At 36.6% G+C, this 21,414-nt stretch overlaps 1 protein-coding gene across 5 annotated transcripts in view; it reads left to right on the forward strand.

Moving 5' to 3' along the window:
* RPS6KA5 (ribosomal protein S6 kinase A5) overlaps positions 1-21,414 on the forward strand; it is a 75,191-nt gene that overhangs the window by 6,974 nt on the left and 46,803 nt on the right. For 3 of the 5 annotated variants that reach the window (XM_032111368.1, XM_032111369.1, XM_032111372.1), the window contains exons 2-5: positions 5,494-5,565; positions 16,480-16,698; positions 20,265-20,380; positions 21,193-21,300. In XM_032111368.1, coding sequence (XP_031967259.1) covers positions 5,494-5,565; positions 16,480-16,698; positions 20,265-20,380; positions 21,193-21,300 — 515 coding nt within the window. Of the gene's footprint in view, positions 1-5,493; positions 5,566-16,479; positions 16,699-20,264; positions 20,381-21,192; positions 21,301-21,414 lie in introns of those variants that run through there. The other 2 variants (XM_032111370.1, XM_032111371.1) reach the window with 1 other exon arrangement.

The raw sequence follows: 21,414 nt of genomic DNA on the forward strand, positions 1-21,414 counted from the left end.
TTTTTCTCAGTTCGAGTGATCTTACCCTTAAGCATCTAATATTCTACAGAATCAGCAGTTACCAGCCCAGTTACCTTAACTGATACCCTAGAGTTCAGAGCAATGTGAACTGCATTTTCTTTTCTTTCACATGAGTTCAGAACTGTGTGTTTTATTTTTGCTCTACATTCTTTCTTTTGCCTAAGAAAAGTATTCTTGGGATGTTATGATTTTTAAATTCCATTTTAAGCTTGTAAGGTAGTACCCTGACCTGATTAAATGGTGCTCTTGTTCAGTGACCTGACACTTACTAGGTGGTGATGGTCTCTCAGATTTCAAGGACTTTAGAATATTTCCCTTCACAAATAGTTCTAAGTCGTTGTAACCAGTAACAAAGTATAACTCTATATAGCAGATAAACAGTATAACATATGCATTTTCTTCAGTGTCTAACAAATAGTTGTGTAGTTTCTATTGCATGGTGTCATTTTTTTTTCCTAGAAAGGAATGTGCTAGTTTTGCTTAATTTTGAGGAAAACCACCCACTCTCCACTCTGAATAAAGCATAAACATATAGGTTTTAAAACAACATCTGTTCTTTGATGCTGTGGCTTAAGTAGATCTGTTAGGTGAGTGGGGATGGGCCATTCTCTGAAGTAACAGGTTAAGATCAAGTTAATACTGGTATTAGACATTGCAACCTAATATTTGGAATAATGCAGAATATGTTCTGTCTCATTTTCCTTCTCTGTTCTTCTTATAATTGCCTGAGGTTCATTGTTCTGCTGAATAAAACAGCAGAATTGGTCTAGTGTTGCAGAGAATAGCCGAGACAAGTTTTGGCTTTCAGGCAGAGCTTGTTTTAGAAGATTGCTTGATCAAGTTTGGTAGAGGAAGCTCTAGCTTTGTTTGTCTGCTTCAAGACCTGTATGCAGTGGAGTCCAGAAACAGAGGACAGAGCACATTTTAACTTGAAAACAAACCCTGTTGAAATATTATTTCTCAAGATCAAAGAAGTGCAATTAAAAGATAGACTCATTGCACAGTACCCGCTTGGACAGTTCTTAGTTCAGTCTTGGCCATCTCAAAGTTCATGTAGTGCAGATGACAGTCATGTCTCTTATGTCATCTGGAGATCCTCCATCAAACAGAAATGTTATTCTGGATAAACAGGCTGCCCTACTTCCAGGGGACTGAGAATGACAGCTCTGGTCTCCATGCACTGGTGTCCCTGCTTGTCTTTGCAGTGGTAGTATTTCTGGATATTTCCTTTCCTTCTGCTGTCAGAGGTGATGATTGCAACTAGTACCTCTGTTTCCTCTTCGTTTTTATGAATTCTGTGATGTCTTGGCCTTTCCCTTCACTATTTGTTTCTGAGTTGGTGTGTTCTCTCTTGCTGTTGCCCTCAGCTGCACGCTCTACCTAACCATATTGGTGCAATGCTGCTTAGTGTGGACTACACTAGAACATTAGTAAACGCAAGATTTTTCTAATTGTGTACCCATGCAGTGAGGTTATCTCCAAGGGGATTTGTTAGCTTTCTTTTTTTCCATTATGTACAACCATCCCTTTGTAGTGCTGTGTCATGTGTAGCTTCATATTATTTGTAGAGAAACTCTCATCCTGTTGACTTGGGCAGTACTTTTCTTCCTGTCCAAACTTTATTCCATTCTGTGCTGCACTTCAGCTGATGTGTCAAGACACTTGAAGAAAAAAGTGCATGGAAAAGTAAATTTTCTGTTTCCAAAACTGCTTTCTGTGCACCAATGTACATCCCAATGCTGTCTTGACAGATAGGCTGTGCAGTGTGAACAGGCAGTTGTTGGGTCAGGTGCTGACACCATTTCCAGCACGGTGATGTCTGTGGGGTGTGAGAAACTTTTCCCTTTTCTGTTAGTCGTTGTAGTAGTAGTGGTCTCATTGCAATCCTTTAAAACGTCTGTCTCGGGGGTTTTTTTTGCACTTCCTCCGGCTGCATGTTGGGCGCCAAATTTATATTTGTCTTGGTTTGAGACTGTCTCGGTTTTTGAGACAAAACTTCAGGAGGAAACACTCTGGAATGAGTGTTCTTCCCCTTTTCCTCCATCAATGAGACAAATGGGTCACAAGGAGTGAAAGTGGGAAAAAGAAACCAAACTGTTTATTAATACACGAACAAAACAGGGTAGATAGAAAAAAACCCTCAAAATACAACAGATTCCCAGAGAGGGAACAGACACGCGGGCTCAGACCAGCCGGGGCTGCCCCCGCAGGCTCCCTGGACCAGCGAGGAGGTAAGGGAGGCAGTGAGGCAAGGGGAAAGGAAGGGGAAAAAAGAACAAGGAAAAAACCCAACAGAACCTTTTCCCAGCTAGCTGGAACACAAAGGAGACCAAAAAGCAGCACCATGCTCCCGGCGCTCTCCCTCCTGAGCCCTGCCGAGACCCCTGAGCCCTGAACCGCTGGGCCCAGCTGTTAAACTGCCCCGCACTCGTCCTGTGGCCCCGCCCCCCAGGTCCATCTTAAAGAAACAGCATCCTTGGGCTTTTAGCCCCCACAGGTTTGGAAAGAGATGTCTTGGAGGAAAGTGAAAAAACCTGTTTATTTAACAAGCAGAGTGCATGCAGGCACAAAAAGAATAATGTTAGATAATAAACCTTCTTGTTGTGGAGAAAATCTGAGTCCTTTCTGTAGGTGTGGTTCTGCTCTCTGGAGCTGGGGTGCAGTGTGGGCCCCTCCGGGCCATGGTGTGGGGCCTCCCAGTGATGGTGTTCTGGACTAGAGCTGAACAGTTCCAGGAGAAAAAAAAAGAAGAAGCCACAGTCCCAGGAAAACTCCTTGCTTCAGCTAACGAACAAGAAGCTAGCTAAGAAAAGAATGCACCTCTCTGCCCTGCTGTAGAGCTGAGAGCTGGGGAGGGAGTGAGCGAGTTATCTGTGCTTTTGAACATAGGTTGCCAAAAGAATTCCACTGGCTTCCCCCCACACCCCGTCTTGGACCTAGCTTTAAAGGCACAGAACTCATGTCTGGCATAGGGCAGACGACAGGGGATACAGCATCATAAAATCATCCCAAGACAACATCTCAGTCTTGGAACAGTTTTGTAACTGCAGAGAGCATCCCTGGTGAAAGGTCTTCCAAAAATGGTCATTCAGGTTCCTGGGAGTGAGTGGTGAATAGAATAACTGATATTTTGAGATTTATGCTTCTGAAAGCAAGTTGAAGAAAATGTTGGAATGACAACTTTCATCATGGAGAAACTGCATTTCATCTCTGCTAATGTGTCAAAGTGCTGCACCTGGTTTCAGCAGATGAAGACAAAGGACTGCTCTAGGGGTGTCATTAGAAAATGGCACAAACAAGCTCTTCAGCTTGCTTTTCTTGCACTATGACTTCAGAGAAGGACAGAGCACTGCAACTGAGGCTGTTGGAGCAAGCCATTACCATGTGGCAACATTGGGAGGAGCACTTTCTGGGAATTTTTGTTAATCTTTTCTTATAGCTTTGAAAATTTGTTATTCTTATTTTTTAATTAAGGATAATTTTACTTCTTGCTTTATAGGGAGTATTTGTGAGAGAGTTTGTCTCAAGTGTCCTATCACACTTGTGTGTTACGCAGCACCATTTAGCTATTGTGGGATGGCTTTTTTCCTCAGTATGATGTAAAAAGAATGAGGTGGGTCTTACTTTGGAGTTATCATATGCTTATTTGTGACGAAATTTTCTTCTTTTACTATGAAAATAATATTACAGTAACCTTCAGGATATTAAATTTTAATTTTTTTTAGGATAAGGCCATTAAGCATCCAAAACAGCATAACTGTTTTGTTAAGGATTCTGGTACAGTCTTGCCTAGTACATGTTACTAAAATGGAACTGATCACAAAACTAATCTTTCTCTAATAATAATAACTTGATTATGTTGTGTTTTTTAATGTGTTAGAGTAGCTTGTAGATTCCCTCAGATTTGCAAAAATTCTTGTGTGTACTTCTGGTCATACAAGAAAAAAAACCTGAAAGCTCTTTTAGACTTTATAATCTCACAGTGATTTCAAGTGGTGTCTCTGCACTTACACCGTTTGATTAATCCTTCAAAAAGATGTATTATATAGATTGAAAATAATCTCTTTTTAGGTGAGATTTCACCACTGTTTCGCATTGAGAGCACTAATGTTGCCCTGACCCAACTAAGTACATTTTGTATGTGTGTGCAGACTCCTAGGATTGGTGCAATAAGTCATGAATTTGCTTTTTGATTTATTTAGTGTTTGGATTTTTTTTACACTGGTTCATCTTTGCAGAGAGGTCTTTCCAAAGCTTTGTGTTTTGAGTTGTTGAGTTACTGCAGTTCTGTGAGTGGACATTAATTACACATTTGGACACTAATTTAGGAGGCATATAAAGTTTCTTCGAAATGTCAAACCAAATGAGAATTTCTGTGAAATTAGTAAGTTAATGTCAGCATCTCCTATCCTAACTGAAGACTTTTTCTCTTTACTAGCCTTTAGACATGCAGTTTGTGTTGAAGTTTCTATTTGAGGCATTCTTTTAGTAGCCAGCTTATGCAACTTCTGCTGTTAGATGCTGCATCCTTAATTGTGCTTATGAAGCTGCTTGGTAAAGTGGATCAGGGAACTGAACTTGGATGTGAATAATCAAACTTAGTTAACTTTTTGTCTTGCCAGACTTAGTTAACTTTTTGTCTTGCTGCTTTTCAGCCTAGATCATTTCAGTGAGGGGTTTTGCTGAATGGTCTACAGTCATATAGATGCAAATGGGTGCATAATATTATGATGGTAATGAAAGATGGAAAAAATGGCAACTGCTTAAGGCTTTCTTATAGGAGTTTAGAAGAGAAAAAAAGGCGATAAACAACAAAGCAACCCTGTGCAACTCCTTGTTTTTAAACAGAGGTCTTTATATCCCTTCTTAGAAAAATGTATGTTAGACAAAATAAGTACTCAAAGTTGTATAGATTTGTATAAACATAGTGCAAACTGTGCAACAAATGACAACTTTGTAGCAGCTTTGACCTTCCATACTTGTGAGTTATGTAGACTTAAGGTCATTTCTACTTGCTACTAGTAGAGTCTTTAATAATCCTGTGATAAATGCATGAGCAGTTGTTGGAGCTGTGTTTATGTCTTCCCAAACACCATATAATCCAAAAAACTGAGTATTCAGGGTGCTAGGGCTAAGGAATGGCCTGATTGCTGTCTGTAACTATGTGACTGGAGATTACAGACAAGGTAGAACTGGACTCATTTTACAGGTGCCCAGTCATACAATGAAAGATGGTGTATACAAACTAGATAGGCTTCAATTTTTCTGTGATTTTATGCCTTTGGGTACACTGATGGCAGGAAGAAAATTGCTTTCCCTTGCTTTTCCAGTTAAATACAGTATGGAATTGGTTGTCTTCTTAGCGCTGCTTATTTAATTCATCTGCTAACTTGGTTTTATTGTAGTAAGATGTCAGAATGGTGTTTTGGTGTGCTACGTATCTGATGTGATTTTTTTTTTTCTTCCCTTCAGCAAATTTGACAGGCCATGCAGAGAAAGTTGGCATTGAAAACTTTGAGCTCCTGAAAGTTCTTGGAACAGGGGGTAAGATGCACTGTTTTAAAGTTAAATGTTGGAAGCATTACTCATATGTATGATTTAGTTTTCTAGCTGAGGTTTTGGTAATTGGAACATTCTTTAGGAAGGTAGCACTTTTGTATTGCATAGTGTATTTTTTTCAATTTTTTTTTCACAAATATCATGCAAAATTGGAGGTCACATGTTTTAGCACAGCACGTTTTAAGGTGCACATTTTAAAAAATAAAGGAAAACATCTGGTCGAAAGTTTGTGAGAATTTAATATAGCTTGTGGAAAACCTAATCTAAATTAAGGCATGATCTTGGTAATTTTGTTAAGTTTTGGGAAAAAACCAGTAATTTTAATATATTATTAGATAAGATGCCCCATTTTTTGACTAATCTGTTTTAGGGTCACTGCTGGCTCCATAACTTTCTGTCCTAGTCAGATCCTAGTATTTTATAAGATGGATAAAGTTCATTATTGTATTGTGGGTTTCAGCAAAATGTTGGAGATATCTAGAATGTTGTAGGATTACTGGTGGTAATGAAAAAAACCCTTTGTTTCCCCTTTGCTAAAGGGACACACAGACAGGGCCATATACAGACCAAAAGTAATGACACTTATTCTTTTTAGGGTGTTTACGCTTTTTTGGTCAGTATTAAATCAGATGCATTGTTGAGTAGATTGGGATAATCATGAAGGTGGACTATCATCAGGGTCTGCAGAAGTTTTAGGCTAGTTAAATGATGCCAAATTTTTGGGTGTTATCAGCCATGAATGGCTGGCAGTGAGGCTGCAATTCCCCAAAACATCACTGAAAAGAGCAAAGGATTTTGATTTTCACTTTTAGCTGTCATATTGATTCTTTCATAAATTAGTTAAGCTCTTAAATCACCTGAGAGGATACTTTCCTGTTTCTGCAGTAAATTTTTAAAAGTTTAAATTTAAACATGCTAAAAAATTGAACCCTTGGTGTTAAATTTCAGTAGTTAGGGGCAGACACAAGGAAGCTTTAATATTCATAGATAAATGTTGCATATTCCTAGGTAGAAGCAATCATGACTTTCTGAAATGGTCAGTGTGGATCTGAGTGCGGTTGACAAAAATGAAATTATAAATAATTATGCATTTATGTGAGGATGTCTTTCTTTCCTGCTGATGGAAACATTGGCTGGATTTGTAAATATGTGTGTATATGAAAACCCGTCCCATACTGGAATTTTGTCTGTTTGTTACCTTTGCCATTGGTCTGAGATCACGCTAATATTACACCTATTGCATCTGGGTTACAAAGTAAGTTGGTGGTTTCATAAGGGCCAGTCTTCAAGTTCAGACTAGTAGTAGCCTGACCTTCTCCTGTCTTTAGGCAGTACCTCTGAAATAGCCCATTTTGCTGCTGTTAAACTGTTGTCAGTCATTCATTGCTACCTCCCGTGCCTTCTTTCCTTCATGAACAGGTTGGCCAAATTTTTCTTGGCCTGGAATACTCTTAACCATAGCAGGTAATCCTTAGGCTCACAGTGCAAAGCTATCCTATTCACTCAGGTTAACAGGGTAATTATTGAGGGACCCCTTTCAGAAAAGGCTCCTTCATTGGATGACAGTGGGATTGACTTTGTGTGTGTGTGTGAAGTAAAAAAATAAAGTGGAATAAGCATGCCTGTCTGACTTCATCGTGGTCTAGTAGTCTTCTTGCTCCAGAAATGTCTTCTGTCTAAGTAGATCTTAAACTATTTTAAGAACTGACTAAACGATTCTTGCAAACTTTAGGAATCCAAGGACTCCTTGGATTTCCTGGAACGGCATTTGTAGGAGGACTAGTTGGCATTTGTTGTGATGTTTGTTTTTTGGTTTTTTTTCCACTTTTTTGATACGCAGTTTTAATCATAGCCTGAGGTTTTTGCTTCAGAAATCTAGACTGTCAGGGCAGTCAAGAAGCTTTGTTCAGTCTCAAGCCTATGACAGCTGAGTCTCATGCACTAGATGTGTCAGAGGTTGCTGCTTTCTAATTACTGGGTGGCATTAAATGCCAATGACCTGATCAGAATGGAGCTAGTTCTCTTTGCTTTTGGGTAAGTGACCATCTGTCAGTTGGCAATGTTTGCTGTAACATGGAATTGCTGGAAACAGGATTCCAAAGAGGTCAGACCTTGAAGAGGTCCCTTAATTGTTTGGCCCAAGACACAGTCAGTTATACCTGTATCACCCCTTGTGCTGATTCATTCTTAAAACCCTTCCAGTACTAGAGATTCTGGAACCTTACTAAGATGTTCTTGCTGATGAAGTTTAATTTCCTAACTTGAGAAACATTCTGGGCATTGCTATAAGCAAATAGACAAAAGCTATTTTTACTCTGGCAGTGAAAGCTTTATCCTGGTGTGAGGTATTTTTATTGTATTATTGATAGTACTGTAATGTAACTAATGCTAAATAAAACTGTGATGCTGTTTTAAAATGCTTCACTGTGGAGTTATGCAGCATGCAGTGTTTTCAAACTAATACTTAATTGATCTACAGTAATGCAAGGGAGAATATATTGAAACCTCACAGTTACATTAAGTGATGACTGTAGATGCTATTTAAACTAATTACAGTATTTTAAGGATAGTCTGCTATGAAGCAGCTGGAATAACCACAGAAGATACTCAAAACATGCTAAATTAAATGATATCCTTGCATAAGGATATGTAATTGTGATGGTTTCTTACAGACTTGGTGGTGATTCTTTTCGGGTAGTAGCAGTGAAGGTTTATTTAAATCTTTGTTTTTAAGCTTTATATTTTAAAACCACAAACATTTAAGATTATTAGAAATAGTATCTGTGTGTGCTGATGTTTCTCCTTTGGAAGCCATTTTTTGCCATAACTTTTTTCATGCTGTGGCTTAGCATAATTTCATACTTACTATTTTCTTTAGTATGAATTGCTTTCTTACATTCTTTTGTCTGTTTTCTTCTAATATATGCACTCAGTTGGAAGCACACTTGTTACATTTTGCTTTTTGGTATTAAAATTGTATCATGCTATATGCTTTCTTCTTTTGACCTGAGTCTCAGAGGAAAGACAAGGAAGCAAAAGTCTGAATGGGATTCTTTTACATTGCGGTTAGGGGGTCGTAATAGACGAAACTTATCCATTGAAGAAATCAGTAGCACTTTACTTCAGTAAAATGAAATACATGACAGTATGCCACTGTTAATGAAGCTGTTAATAATGTACTTGTTGCTCTGGGAACAAATTATTACTGGCTTGACTTCTGACTGCCCCGTGTTCTACTCAGTATACGCTTTTTGAAATTGCGCAAGTCTTTCTCTTTGTTATTGTATAGCCTTGCTAATACAGAATTTTCAGATTTCCTGTCCGTGTTCATGTTTCCTGCTTGTCCGTCCTGTCTAGTTAAAGCTTTTCTCCCTGTGACAAGGAAAACTAGAGTCTATCCTGTAGAAGACGGTTACTTTTCAGCAAAGTAATCTAATTGCTTCCCAAAGCCAGGAAAGGAACAACAGGAGAAGGTGGCTGTGTTGATTTATGCACGCCCACTTGGCTTATTTGCTTCATTCTTTGAAAATGTGTTTTTAAAATAACAAAACACTCTAGAGTGCATTCTGGTTCATACATTTTTCCACCAAGGATTATTCCTTTTTCTCTACTGAACTTCATTAAATGCCACTTTCGTTCACTCTTTCAACTGCGGTTAAGAAGAGACAATACAATTAGTTCCTGAGCACGTGCACTTATAATCCATTCTACCTTTTGACCTACGAGAAGACAAAAATAATGAGAAACAAGAATCTAACTAACATATATGAGAGAATGTTTTATACGTGATCTTTTGGATTTAAGTGCTTATACAGGAAGAATATTTACCTTATATGTGGAAGATCCTCAGAATCGGAATGATTTATTCATATGAAGGGAACAAAATTAGTGGGATGAATGTCAGATTTAAATAACTATCTCAAAAATCTTGTTATACAAGGACATATAATGAAGTTTCATCTAAGAGGTCAGAAAGTATTCTGACAAAGTTAAGACGGTGAAATGAAGTTAGTTCTTTCAAAGCATATTGAAGAAAATATAAAATATTCTCTCATAGAAGGAGGAAAAAGAAAGAAGTGGGGATACTGTGCTCAAGAGAGTGAGCCAAAATTAGTGAGTGTCTAAAAATAATTCCAAACTCCAATTAAATATTTTACTTCAGTTTCTGCTGAGGGCAGCTAGAATGTATACTGATTGTTAGGTGGGATGGCTAATTGGAGACAGGGCTTGGAAATGGAAGATTAGTTTTCTGCATGAAGAGCAGACTGAAAAGAGGGGGCTGTGTTCAATATAAGAACCTGGACAAATTTGTCATATTCATCCGCCAGAGAATTCTGAAAAAATCTGTGCGTTAAATTGGAGATCAGTAACAAAGATTCTTACTGGAACTAATGTCAGAGAGAACAGCAAAAACAGTCTTACATTGAAGAAGGAAAGGAGAAAATAAGATGATGTTCTCAGGCAGCTTGTGGTTGTTTGTTCTGACTTCATCAAACTTCAGCAGTATGCAGTACCTTTAAAACAATTTTTGAAGAAAATTATTTACCTTAATTCTTGTAATAATTAAAAATTAATGGCATCTTTATCCAGTGGTAGACTGTCTTTCATATGAGAGCTGCCTTCTAAAAACTTACATGCTTTAAAAAAGAAAAAAAAAAGTTAGGCATGTATTGTCTGCCATAACTATTTATTGTAATAGCATTTACTTTTTAAAAAAAAGGTAAAAAGCCAAAAAATAAACAAAAGCAAAATGCTGATATAAAATACATTTTAAGATGCAACTTACCCTTTCCTGTCACTTTCTGCTTTTCATATTAATCATCACTCTCTTGCTTAATGGGAGAGAAAATTTGTTCTTGGGGTAAGTAATAACATTGAAAAAATTCCATTAGTGATTCTTGCCTGCTTTTGACAGTTTGGTCATAGACAATAAAAACTGGAATTATTCTTCAGAATGCTATTTGAGATTTGTTAAGGCTTCTGTTTAGCTTCCCCCCCCCCCCCCCATTTTTAGCTGCTAGAGCTATATGCTTTTCTAATTTTGCCGCATTCCAATTTTTAATTCATATGGACAGATACTAGCACAGTGAGAGTTCTACCTCCATATTCCTTGGGCAGATTAAATCTAAATTGCAGAGCAAAGATGTCATTAGGCATATATGTGAAAAACAAGGTTCACTCTTTATAAAATTTTAAGAAAGGTTTAATAAAAGGGACAATTAGGAGACAATAGCAAAAAGGGTATTACGGCCGGGTGTTTTGGCAGAGCCAAAGGCACACCTCTACATCCAAAAGATCATCTTTAAAAGTACATCTCTTATTGCATATTCATCACAATCATGCATGATTCATAAATTCTTTGGAGTTTCTGTGTATCATCCCGTCAGCCTTATCTTCCTCCTTGGCTCCATTCCGTCTCTGCTCCCTCCATAAATTCTTCTCTCTCTGGTTTTCTGGTTTTTCTTCTTCTCTGATAAGATACTCCAGGAATATGAAGACTTTCTCTGCCTATCTTTTCTAAATTGACTACATAAACAATAGACATTCTATATCATGTATTACATTACAGAACCTAGGTAAAGTTTTTCTAACATTAAGGAACATGCAAAAATCCAACATCACAATACATTCATAACATACATCATGCAAGAATACAATGAAATTTATTCAAAACCTTAAATATTTTGTGCCTCTGAGCCTTCTCCTTTGTAGTCTCATGATTATTCTTACACTAACAGTAAAAAAGTAATTTAAGAAAAAGGTGTAGCTTACGTTAACACTTGAAAAGATTAATTTTAAAAAACTGTCTGGGTACAAGTATAAAGTTTTGATGAATTTAGGAGTCCACAGAAACCATCCATTGTGCTATAAACAATAAGAATTGCACTCCTTTTTCTCTGTTAGAATTTGCTGGTGTGATGCAATGCCTTAATGTGCTTGCATTTGTACAGAAAGAACAAGGAAACAAAGAATACTTCATATTTTTAACTCATTGTCTTTCAGCAACTATGTATTTTAGAATATTCTAATGGCCTGCTGAATTGTTACTTAGAATGGTGATATGTATTAGTATGAATACTTATATATGTACTTCTGTCTAAGTATACTTGTAGGTATGCTTATATATACTTACTATGTATTACTATGAATTTGTATTCATGGAAGGGGCAGTAATGAAAGAGTTTTTAGCACCCAATTATATTTTTCTATCTCACGAATTGAGTGGAAATTTCCTATAAATTGCTGGTGTGAAATATCTTAATCATCATAAAGGCTGATGTCCATATAACTCAGCAACTAATAATTACTGTTAAAATTTTTATTTTATTTCTCTTCAGCTGCGAGGTCAGTCTAACATAGTTTGTGTATGTATTATATATAGTATTTTAGTTTTTCTATCATTTAATGTATTTTCAATGAATTTAGGGGCTGGATATTTGGTGATTGTGTGTGTTTCATTATGGGGTATATATTGCTGGCTAAATATTTCTGCCTTGGCATAGATTAGATGTGCATGAGATTTTATGAGAATGAACACTAAAATGTTGCTCTTTGAGAAATTAAAAAAGCTTTACTGAAGTACAATTGTCAGGTAAGAGTATTGCAATTAGCTTATGTGCTCTCTCCTTGCTGCCACTCAAATAAATTGCTTTTGCAGTGTTGTCTTTTAAGTAGATATCTTGTGGTGATATCAGAGATTCTGGTGTTGAATATATTATGAGTCATTTGATTAAAATAGTGCTACTTGAGATTTATTCTCATAAAAAATGCTGAGAATCGTCATCTTTCTGTCAGTCCTTTTCAGATTCCTGAAGAAACAATTTGTACCATGGCAAAGCTCTATGTTGCAAAGTCTTTTATGGTAACAAGAGTGTTGTTTCTAGAGAGTCTTACAGCCATTACACTGTACCAGATAATTTTCTCTGATACTACGTGTAAAGCTGTAGTAGGTACCACATTCTCTCACTTAAGATGCATTATTATATGTTTTTATAAAATGTGATTAAAGATACAGGTAGCCAAGTGTTAAAATCCTGAGGCTTTTCTTTATTTTAATTTAGCTTAATGTTCTCCAACATTTCTGATAAAATTACTGTTTCCTGGGAACCTAAGGAAACTTACGTTTAATGCTCTAGACTGCTTTTCAGAAAGGCACAGGGAAGTTAATTTTCAAACTCCATTTAAAACCTGGTGTAAACTAGGGCTTCTTCTTTAAGCATTTGGGAAATGCAGGTTAAGGCCATTCTCTGCACTGTTTTTGTTGCCTGTTAGAAAATGCAAAAGTGTTACCTACACTTTTTTTTTGAGAACTAACTCCTTATAAAAATGTAAATACTACTTTTGGAAGCAGTTTCTTTAAAACAATTATCTCAGTAGTAGGAATCTGTTTTTCAGATGCTAAAAATAATTTAACATCTAGTATTGGAAAATAGGAAATAAGATTAAAATGGTGCATATGCATAACAGTATTACTGTGGTCACAATATTATGGTCTGTATAACCTTGATTCAGGTCACCTGCGTCTGTATATCGTGACAGGATTTATGGCTCATGCCTATTTTACTAGAGTAATCCTTTTACATCTGTTTATCCATTTCTTGATGAGTACCTGGTGACCATTCAGTCTGGCTTAGGTATGCTTGAGATCTTGTAACTAGAAGGTTGGGAAATGAAACATAAAATGCAAAGTCTTGAAAGAGACTGTCCTACATATCTCACAAAATAGAAAGATGTTTACAATCACCTATTCTATTTGCCATTCTTGAGAGATATGTTATGAAAACTTACTTTATGAAAGCTCTTTTTGCCAGTAATGAGTTCTGTAAAGAAGGGAAGCACGTTTCTTTAGGGTGTGATGAGTCACGTAAAAAACTTCTTAAAAATAATTGTTCAGTATATGAGCAGTATCAGTTTTATATACTGACTGGAGGAGAACCTGGATTTAGGAAAAAAGCTCACATGTCATTTGGTAGTTTAAAACTCTCTATTACCTGTCTGGGAAAAATCCAGCAAGAAATCTGGAGTTGCACGTGATGCTTATTGGGAGCTTTGTATGCTGTAGCATTTTTAAAGGGCAACTAAATTTTAGTGTCTCACATCAGGACAGTATACACTTGTCTAGTGTACGTCAGGTTTGAGATATTGAGCATTCTCTTTGAGAAAATAGTGTGAATGTAATTACAAGGGTCGGACAAAACAACCGGCTGGTTTGTTTTTCTGTCTCTTGATGGCTTAAGGAGAGGCTTACAATGATGGTTTCCTTAGTGAGCTTGTAGCAACCTGCAGTTTGGGGTCTGCCTGAGCCAGAGATTCTCTTCAGTGTTTGGCAACACTTGATGTGCTTTCCTCTCCCTCAGGGATTTATGTAATCTTTTTAAATTCATCTGCATTTTTGACAGCTGCAGTATCATATAACACTAGTTCCACAGCTTAACTGCATATTTGTTTGTGTGCTTTGCCTAGTTCTTAATGCTGATACCTAATGATTTAATTTGTTGCCTTAGTTATTTTGTTTCTAAAAATAATGAAAATTGTTCTTTACTTTAGTTCTTATAGTTTTTGATTTTTTCTTTTTTAACTCTCTGTAATCTTCTTAAGTACTCTACTTTTTCAGGCTAAATAAAACATGGAAGTATGTTTAGTTCCCTTCATATTTAGAGGAATTCTTTTATCCCTTTTGAATGTTTTATACTTTTTTCTGATGGGAGCAGGGTAGTTGGGGACAGAAGACAGAAGGTACCAAAATAGCGTGCTTCATTCAAGACAGAAGCACACAAGGATTTCTAACACAGCATAAGGGATTTCTGGGTTTGTGTTGAAGGTATGGGGGGTGGTACATTTGTGTTATTTCTTCACTTCAATACTTTCTTTGAAGTTTCTAACATTCTATTTATTTTTTTAGATTACCACTTGCCCTTTTTGAAGCCTGTTGTGGTATTGGCTTTTCTTCAGTTCTCAGGAATCTTTCTTGTTTTCCATGACCTTTCAAACATGATGGTCTAGCAATAACATCTGCTAAATCCCTTAGCACTCATGGGTGAATCCATCCAGGGCTCATGAATTTGTGGCTATCAGGTTTGTCTGACCCTATCTTCAACCAAGGGAAAGTCCCCAGGCTCTGGGATTCCTGAGGACCAGCCTTAGCAGCGAGTAAGAAGCAAAGGTGTTCAGTAACTCTTTCTCTGTACCTTTCGTCACCAGGGCACCTACTTCATTTGGCAGTGGGCCCACATTTTCCTAAGTCTCCCTTTTGCTGCTGATATCCTTGAAGAAGCCCCTCTTGTTGTCCTTGATATCCCTTGCCATATTTAATTCCAAGTGGACCTTTGATTTCCTTGACACATACCTGCAATACTTGGACAATATTTCTATATTCTTCCCAAGTGGCCTGACCTTTTTTCCACATTCTGTAAACTTCCTTCTTCTGCCTGAATTTTGCCAGAAGTGCCTTGCCCATCCATGCAGGTCTCCAGCTCCCTTTGCTTAATTTCTTATTCACAGGGATGTCTTGGTCTTAAGCATAAAGGAAGTGCTACTTGAATATTAACCATCTCCTTTGGACCCACTCTACCTTCTGGAGACCTAACCTATGAGATTCCTCCAAGTAGGCCCTTGAAGATGCCAGAGTTATTATAGCCCTGAAGTCCAGGGCTATAATCCTACTTACTGCCATGCTTCTTCCATGCAGGATCCTGAACACCAGCTTCTCATGGACACTGCAGTCAAGGCTGCCACCAGCCATCACATCACCAACCCGTCCTTTTTGGTTTGTTAGTACAAGGTCCAGCAACACACCTCTCCCTGTGGGCTTCCCCACCACCTTTGTCAGAGTTATCAGTGCTCTGCAGGAACCTCCTGGGCTCCCATGTACCAAGCTGTGATGTCTTTCCAGCAGCTGTGGGAGTGGTTATGAGAACTGTGAGCCTGTGATCGTGACAGCTACTTCTGCTGTCTGTGAAAGGCCTCATCTACTTCCTCTTACTAATCAGGTGTTCTATAGTAAACAGCGTCACCCATTTTAGCCTATCCCTTAATTCTTACCCATAAACTCTTGGCTCCTCCTTCATCTACCCCTAGGCAGAGCTTGATACATTTTAAGTTTTGTCTTACATAAAGAGAACTCCACCACCTTGCCTTTCTGGCCTCTTTCCTAAAAAGTGTGTAACCATCCATGACAGTATTCCAGTTATGCAAGCTATCCTGCTGTATCTCTGTAATTGCAATGAAATCATGGCCCAGCAACTGGACACTAATTCTAACCTTTACTGTTTCTACAGGTTTGCCTAGTAGTGGTATCACATTTATTTATGTAGAATTCCTAGGAGTCCTTTTAAGCTCATTATGAGAGCCTCAGAAAGCTCCTATGTATGAAATACTGATGGGAAGAATTCATTGGCTTTTCTACAGGTTTTTGTAACTTCTGTGCTTTAAAACCAGTAATGAAAGTATAGGAGTTGTGCAAATATGGGCAGACTATTTTAAGAACAAAAAAATAGCATCTCTCTTACTCGGAACTCTTGCTTAATTCTAGATATGGATGTTTTAGTATATTACAAAGGAAGAAATCATCAGCTTTTAAAATAATTTTTAAATACTGAAGTGGTTGGATTGCTTTTCCCACTCTTGCAGCATTCAGTTATGAAGCTCATTGGGTTGAAATTTTGCTCAGTAAAGGTCAATCTGAAAGACGGAAAGTGTTTTGGTAGATTTTTAGCCTGGGTGATTACTGTCTGCCGTAACAATGAGTAATTGAAAGTAATAATGGTATTAGACAGATCTATAGTACAGGTAGGTAACTTGTATTGTCTTTTCTTTTTGTCTTTTTTTTTTTTTCTTCTTTGTGTTTCTTCTCTTTGCTTTTGGTTTTGTTTTTTTTTTTTCCCCTCCCCAATTTTTAAGCCTATGGAAAAGTGTTCCTGGTGAGGAAAGTAAGTGGCCATGATGCTGGAAAACTGTATGCCATGAAAGTACTGAAGAAAGCAACTATAGTTCAAAAAGCCAAAACAACTGAGCACACAAGGACAGAACGACAAGTCTTGGAGCACATTAGGCAATCACCGTTTTTGGTCACGTTACATTATGCCTTCCAGACAGATACAAAGCTTCATCTCATTTTAGGTGAGTAGTCTTCAGGATTAAAGTTTTTATTAAAAAAAAAAAACAAAAAAAACCAACAACAAAACTCCCCCCAAAAAAGCCCTTCTATCTCAATGTTTTGTAAGGTTTTTTTCATGTGGTCTAAAGTACAGTGTGTTTGGAGATTGCATGAGAGAGCATAGGAAGTAAAATACTGTTCATCTTCGACAGTGTCTGTGTTTGTGGTTTTCCTGTTTGAGCTTCAGTGTGCTACTCTGACTTGGGGGGTGTAGTGGTTATCTTATATGCAGCAAAAAATGTATGTTCATCAATGACCTGGAAGCATTTGCTTTGTTAAGTGTTTTGTTATGAGGTATTGAGTATTTGAGTATTGAGATGCTTCCATGTTTCAATTTTTGGGTGTAAAGAGACAATCCAAAATCACACATTTCTGTGCTGAAAGTAGACTTGTTCATAAGGTTTGGTATTACTCTAATTTTAGAAATTTACCTTTCAGATTAGCAGCAAATTTAGTGTATGCAATTTAGTGTAGCAAATTTTGGTGTATGAAGTGTATTTGTAAGAAAATTGCCAGCAATTTTTAAAACCTTCTTACTTAGAGAATTTTAAAAGAATTGTGAAATGAATGATTAATGTAAGGCTTGGATTAATAATATGTTTCTCTAGTGAAATGTTTGAGGAAGTAAATTGTCCTTTAATTGAAGTGCAGGTTTTGCATTCCTTTTTGTCCACAACTTTGATTTTTTAACCTTTATTAACAGGCTGATTTACATTAAATTAGCAAAATTTTATTAATGTTAAATGAATCTACACCTCTAGGTGTCAATTCTTAGAAAGATATTTTATGTACATACCTTAGTTTCATATACTGCAGTGAAATAATAAATATGTGGAACTGAAATTGAGTATTCACTAAATTCCTTTTGAAAATGAGAGTTGAAAATTGTAATATAGTTTCTTGCAAATTCCTCTGACTAGGACATTAGAGAAATACATAAAAGTTTGTCACAAATAAATAGTTAGAAATATATTGATAGCTTTCTGATTCCTTGATAGTAACTGTTAATAATTAAGGTTTTGAAATTTTTATTGGATTTAAAGTTATTGATTAATAACTTGGAAAAAATTGAAATATCCAATGAGATAAAATGCGAACATTTATTATAAATATTATAGAACCATTCTTTAAGTCCAGATAGTTTTTGCTAAAATGCAGCTTAGATGCCATTAGAAATACTTTTTAAAAAAGAGGGGAAACCCAAACAAAAAACCCCCTCAAACCTGAGATAATGTAGTTGCCTAAAGATAAATACATAGCAGGGGGAAAATTTAGGCGATAAGGTTAATTAGAAGGCAATAAAAGCCTCTTGTATGAAAGCAAATTAAAAAGCTTGATATTATATTCTCATAAGAGTCAAAAAGGAGCAAGCCCAGTAGTTCTGAAGAAAGTTGTGTAGCAGATAGTGCAGCCTGGGCACGTGTCCACCATAACACAATGTTGAGGTGATGTTTGAAGCAAGAAGTTCATAGCTAAGAGAGAGAAAAACAAAACAAAAGGCTGTAATTCTTTCTCATAAGTTCTACATCCATTTTCAGCATATCTGTTGGGGCCAGAAAGATCCTTTTTTCCTTCATTTTCAGCAGAAAATAGGAATAATTAGTTTCAAAATTACTTTTAATGACTTTCTGTAACAGTGAAAATTTCTCTTACTTAACATGATGTAAAGCTACTTTATAAATCAACTGGGCTTCACACCCTCCCTGAGGGAAAAAAACCCAAATAGGTGGTTACAAATTTTTCATGTCTTATTATGTAAGTCTGTGTAAATCACTTCAATGTAGTTTTGGAAGTTAAATGTTTGAGAGGCTTCTGGATTTTGAGGGAAACCACTATCTGTCTTGTTTTTGTACTTGGCTGAATTTGGTATGTGAGCAACCTACCATTTTAGTTTTAAGAGGTTTTAGAATTGGAGCCTCAGTGCAATATTTAGTACAGTTCTTCATGCTGTCAGATTACATAGCTATATGAATTTAGACTGAATCAAGTACAGACATGCAGCTGCATTTCTGCCAGATTTCCAGAAAACAGGGTTAGGAGTTGATTCCAGGTTTTATGTTGGCTTTAAGCTATACTGAACGAACAATGTGTTATATCCATGTGAGTACCATTATTTCTATACAAAGCTTGTCACGCAAGGTTAACCTTCTAATACTTTAAAAAATAGCTAAATAATCTGAACTGTCAGGTGGGAGTTTATACTGAACTAACCAGGAATTTTTTTTTTTTCCATTGTGTCAGTGATTCATTTGATCTTGCACCAAGAATTTGACGGCTGGTTGTTTCACTGGGCTGTGGTTAGTGTTACAATCTGGATAAAATTAAGCTTGTTGTGCCAATCCTGTGGCAGCTTTGGTTTGGATCTGTCACAGTCCTTAGAACAGCACCCGGCAATTCAGTGCTTACTTTGTGCTAAGTTAACAGTTCCGGGTAGAAATATTTAAAAAAATTTGTTTCTGTTACCTTTTTCTACATGCTGGAGCTCTTCTAGAAGAAGGAAGCAATTGTAAAATGTGGGTTATTTATACTTCATTAAATCTTTTCGTTTTCTTACTGGTCCAGATAAATAATCCTTCTCACGTTGTTTGATTCCACTAATACTTCTTTTCAAAGAGAGAACTGAAAAGTGGAGAGAGATCAGAATGTGTGTAATTTGTATATATGCTTTCTCCCTCAAACTATTAACTTAAAATAGGATTGGACCACTTTCATGGATTTATGTGTTATACCCATGGATCTGTAGAAACAATATTCAAGAAAATACTGAGTAAAATGTTGTGGGGCATGTTCCCTGCTCTGTATATGTAGACCTCAAATACAAAAATGGGGGCTCTGAGGTTGCAAATTAATGGCTGTAATGTACACTGCTAGCATAAACAGCTCTACATCTAAAATATGTTTGTGTTACAGTGGAGCTCTGTTGTAATAATTTTTTTTTCCCCTTTCCCATACTGTGGGAAAATCCTTGTGTCATAGCCTGCAAAGAATGAAAGTGTGGTTTCCATGAGGGAGTGTATGTGGAAATAATCTCCTCCAGTAAGTTTTGCCATCAAGGTTTCCCTTGTGAAGGGAAAACTGTGGAATTGTCAGTAGTTGATTATTTCCCCTAATACCTGTTTTCTGAATTGCCTTTCTTTATGTCAGTCTGCCTTGCTGCTCATCAGAGTTACTTCATGAGAGTCTACAACGGTTCTGTTTGTAGCTATCATTTGTACTTCTTTCTTTTCATATTCCTAAGTAACTAAAAGACTGATTTTGTGAAAAACCCCATCTTTATAATTTAGGAATAGTTGAGGGTTATTTTATGGTTTTACTGCTTATTCAAAAGTGAGTCTTGTTCTTCCCTCAGTCCTCTAAGAAAGAAATTGAGTATTGTACAGCATGATGAAATACTGGTGAATGACAATAAAGTAAAAGCATCTGATAAGAATGTGTTACTAAATAACTTACAAAGTACCTAATAATGTTCCAATAAGAAAATTAAATTGTCGGAAAGTGGAATTATAAGGTTCTTTGTTCTATTTTTTAGACTATATAAATGGAGGAGAATTGTTTACTCATCTTTCACACAGAGAGAGGTTCTCAGAAAATGAGGTGCAAATTTACATTGGAGAAATCGTTTTGGCACTTGAACATCTCCACAAGGTAAAGTAACTTCATTCTGGTGCTGATTTTGAGGACTTAGAGCTGCATTCTTTTTGTATCATATAAAGTTAGTAAGGAGAACTGTTGTTTTAGATTGTTTTAAATTGAAAGTAACTTTATCTAACATTGGGACATTAGTTGTATAATTAGAAATAATCCCCAATGAAATGTCCCTCCTTGTGCACCAGTTTAAGGCTACAAATTTTTGTCTGCAGGGTGAAGAGTAGTGTTACTGACACATGATTTGGTCATTTTTAGTAATCCTTGTGAAACAGTGTGTATCAGTAAAACTAATTTGTAATGAACATGAACAAGTTTTGGGTTGTATTATTCAGTTATCCTTGTTTCTACACTACTGAGTAGTAGAGTTCTAGCACAGCTGTAGGCATGAAAAGTGTTACAGTTCTCAGAAGTAGTAAATAGATTTGTAGACTATTGCAAAGTGTGCATACCTGTCTGGTCTATGTCTAGACCATATAACAGAAGCATCTGTTTTCATTCTCAGTAAAAGCTGAACTGAGTTTTGCACTCAACAGCAAGTGTTCAGTCACTTTTAAATTCGAGTGATATACAATATGTCCTTTAAATTTTAAGACATTAATGCACAGTGTAGTTTCTGAGAATTTTAATGTAATTTTAAAGTTATTTCTTCAAAGGCTTTTACAAGTTGTCTTTTTTGAGGAGCAACTTTCATGTGTCAGATTACCTTAATAAGGAGAATTTTGGTGGCTTCATATTTAAATGCATTCAGCAACATCTTCTTGATGTGGTTACACTATTTGGAAATACGTTTTTTTGTATTCTGTTTGCAGTTGGGGATTATATATCGGGATATAAAACTTGAGAATATTCTCCTCGATTCTGATGGCCATGTGGTGCTGACAGACTTTGGTCTAAGTAAGGAGTTTCTTACTGATGAGGTGAGTACTTGGCTCTCCAGTAAGTGTGGACAGAATTGAGCAAGATGACAGTGTTTCATTGGAATCCTAAGCACATTTGAGAAGGGTGGAAAACCTGCATTCCAGACTCCTACA

The sequence above is a fragment of the Corvus moneduloides genome, chromosome 6 (genome assembly GCF_009650955.1).
Source record: "Corvus moneduloides isolate bCorMon1 chromosome 6, bCorMon1.pri, whole genome shotgun sequence".
In the NCBI taxonomy this organism is placed as follows: domain Eukaryota; kingdom Metazoa; phylum Chordata; class Aves; order Passeriformes; family Corvidae; genus Corvus; species Corvus moneduloides.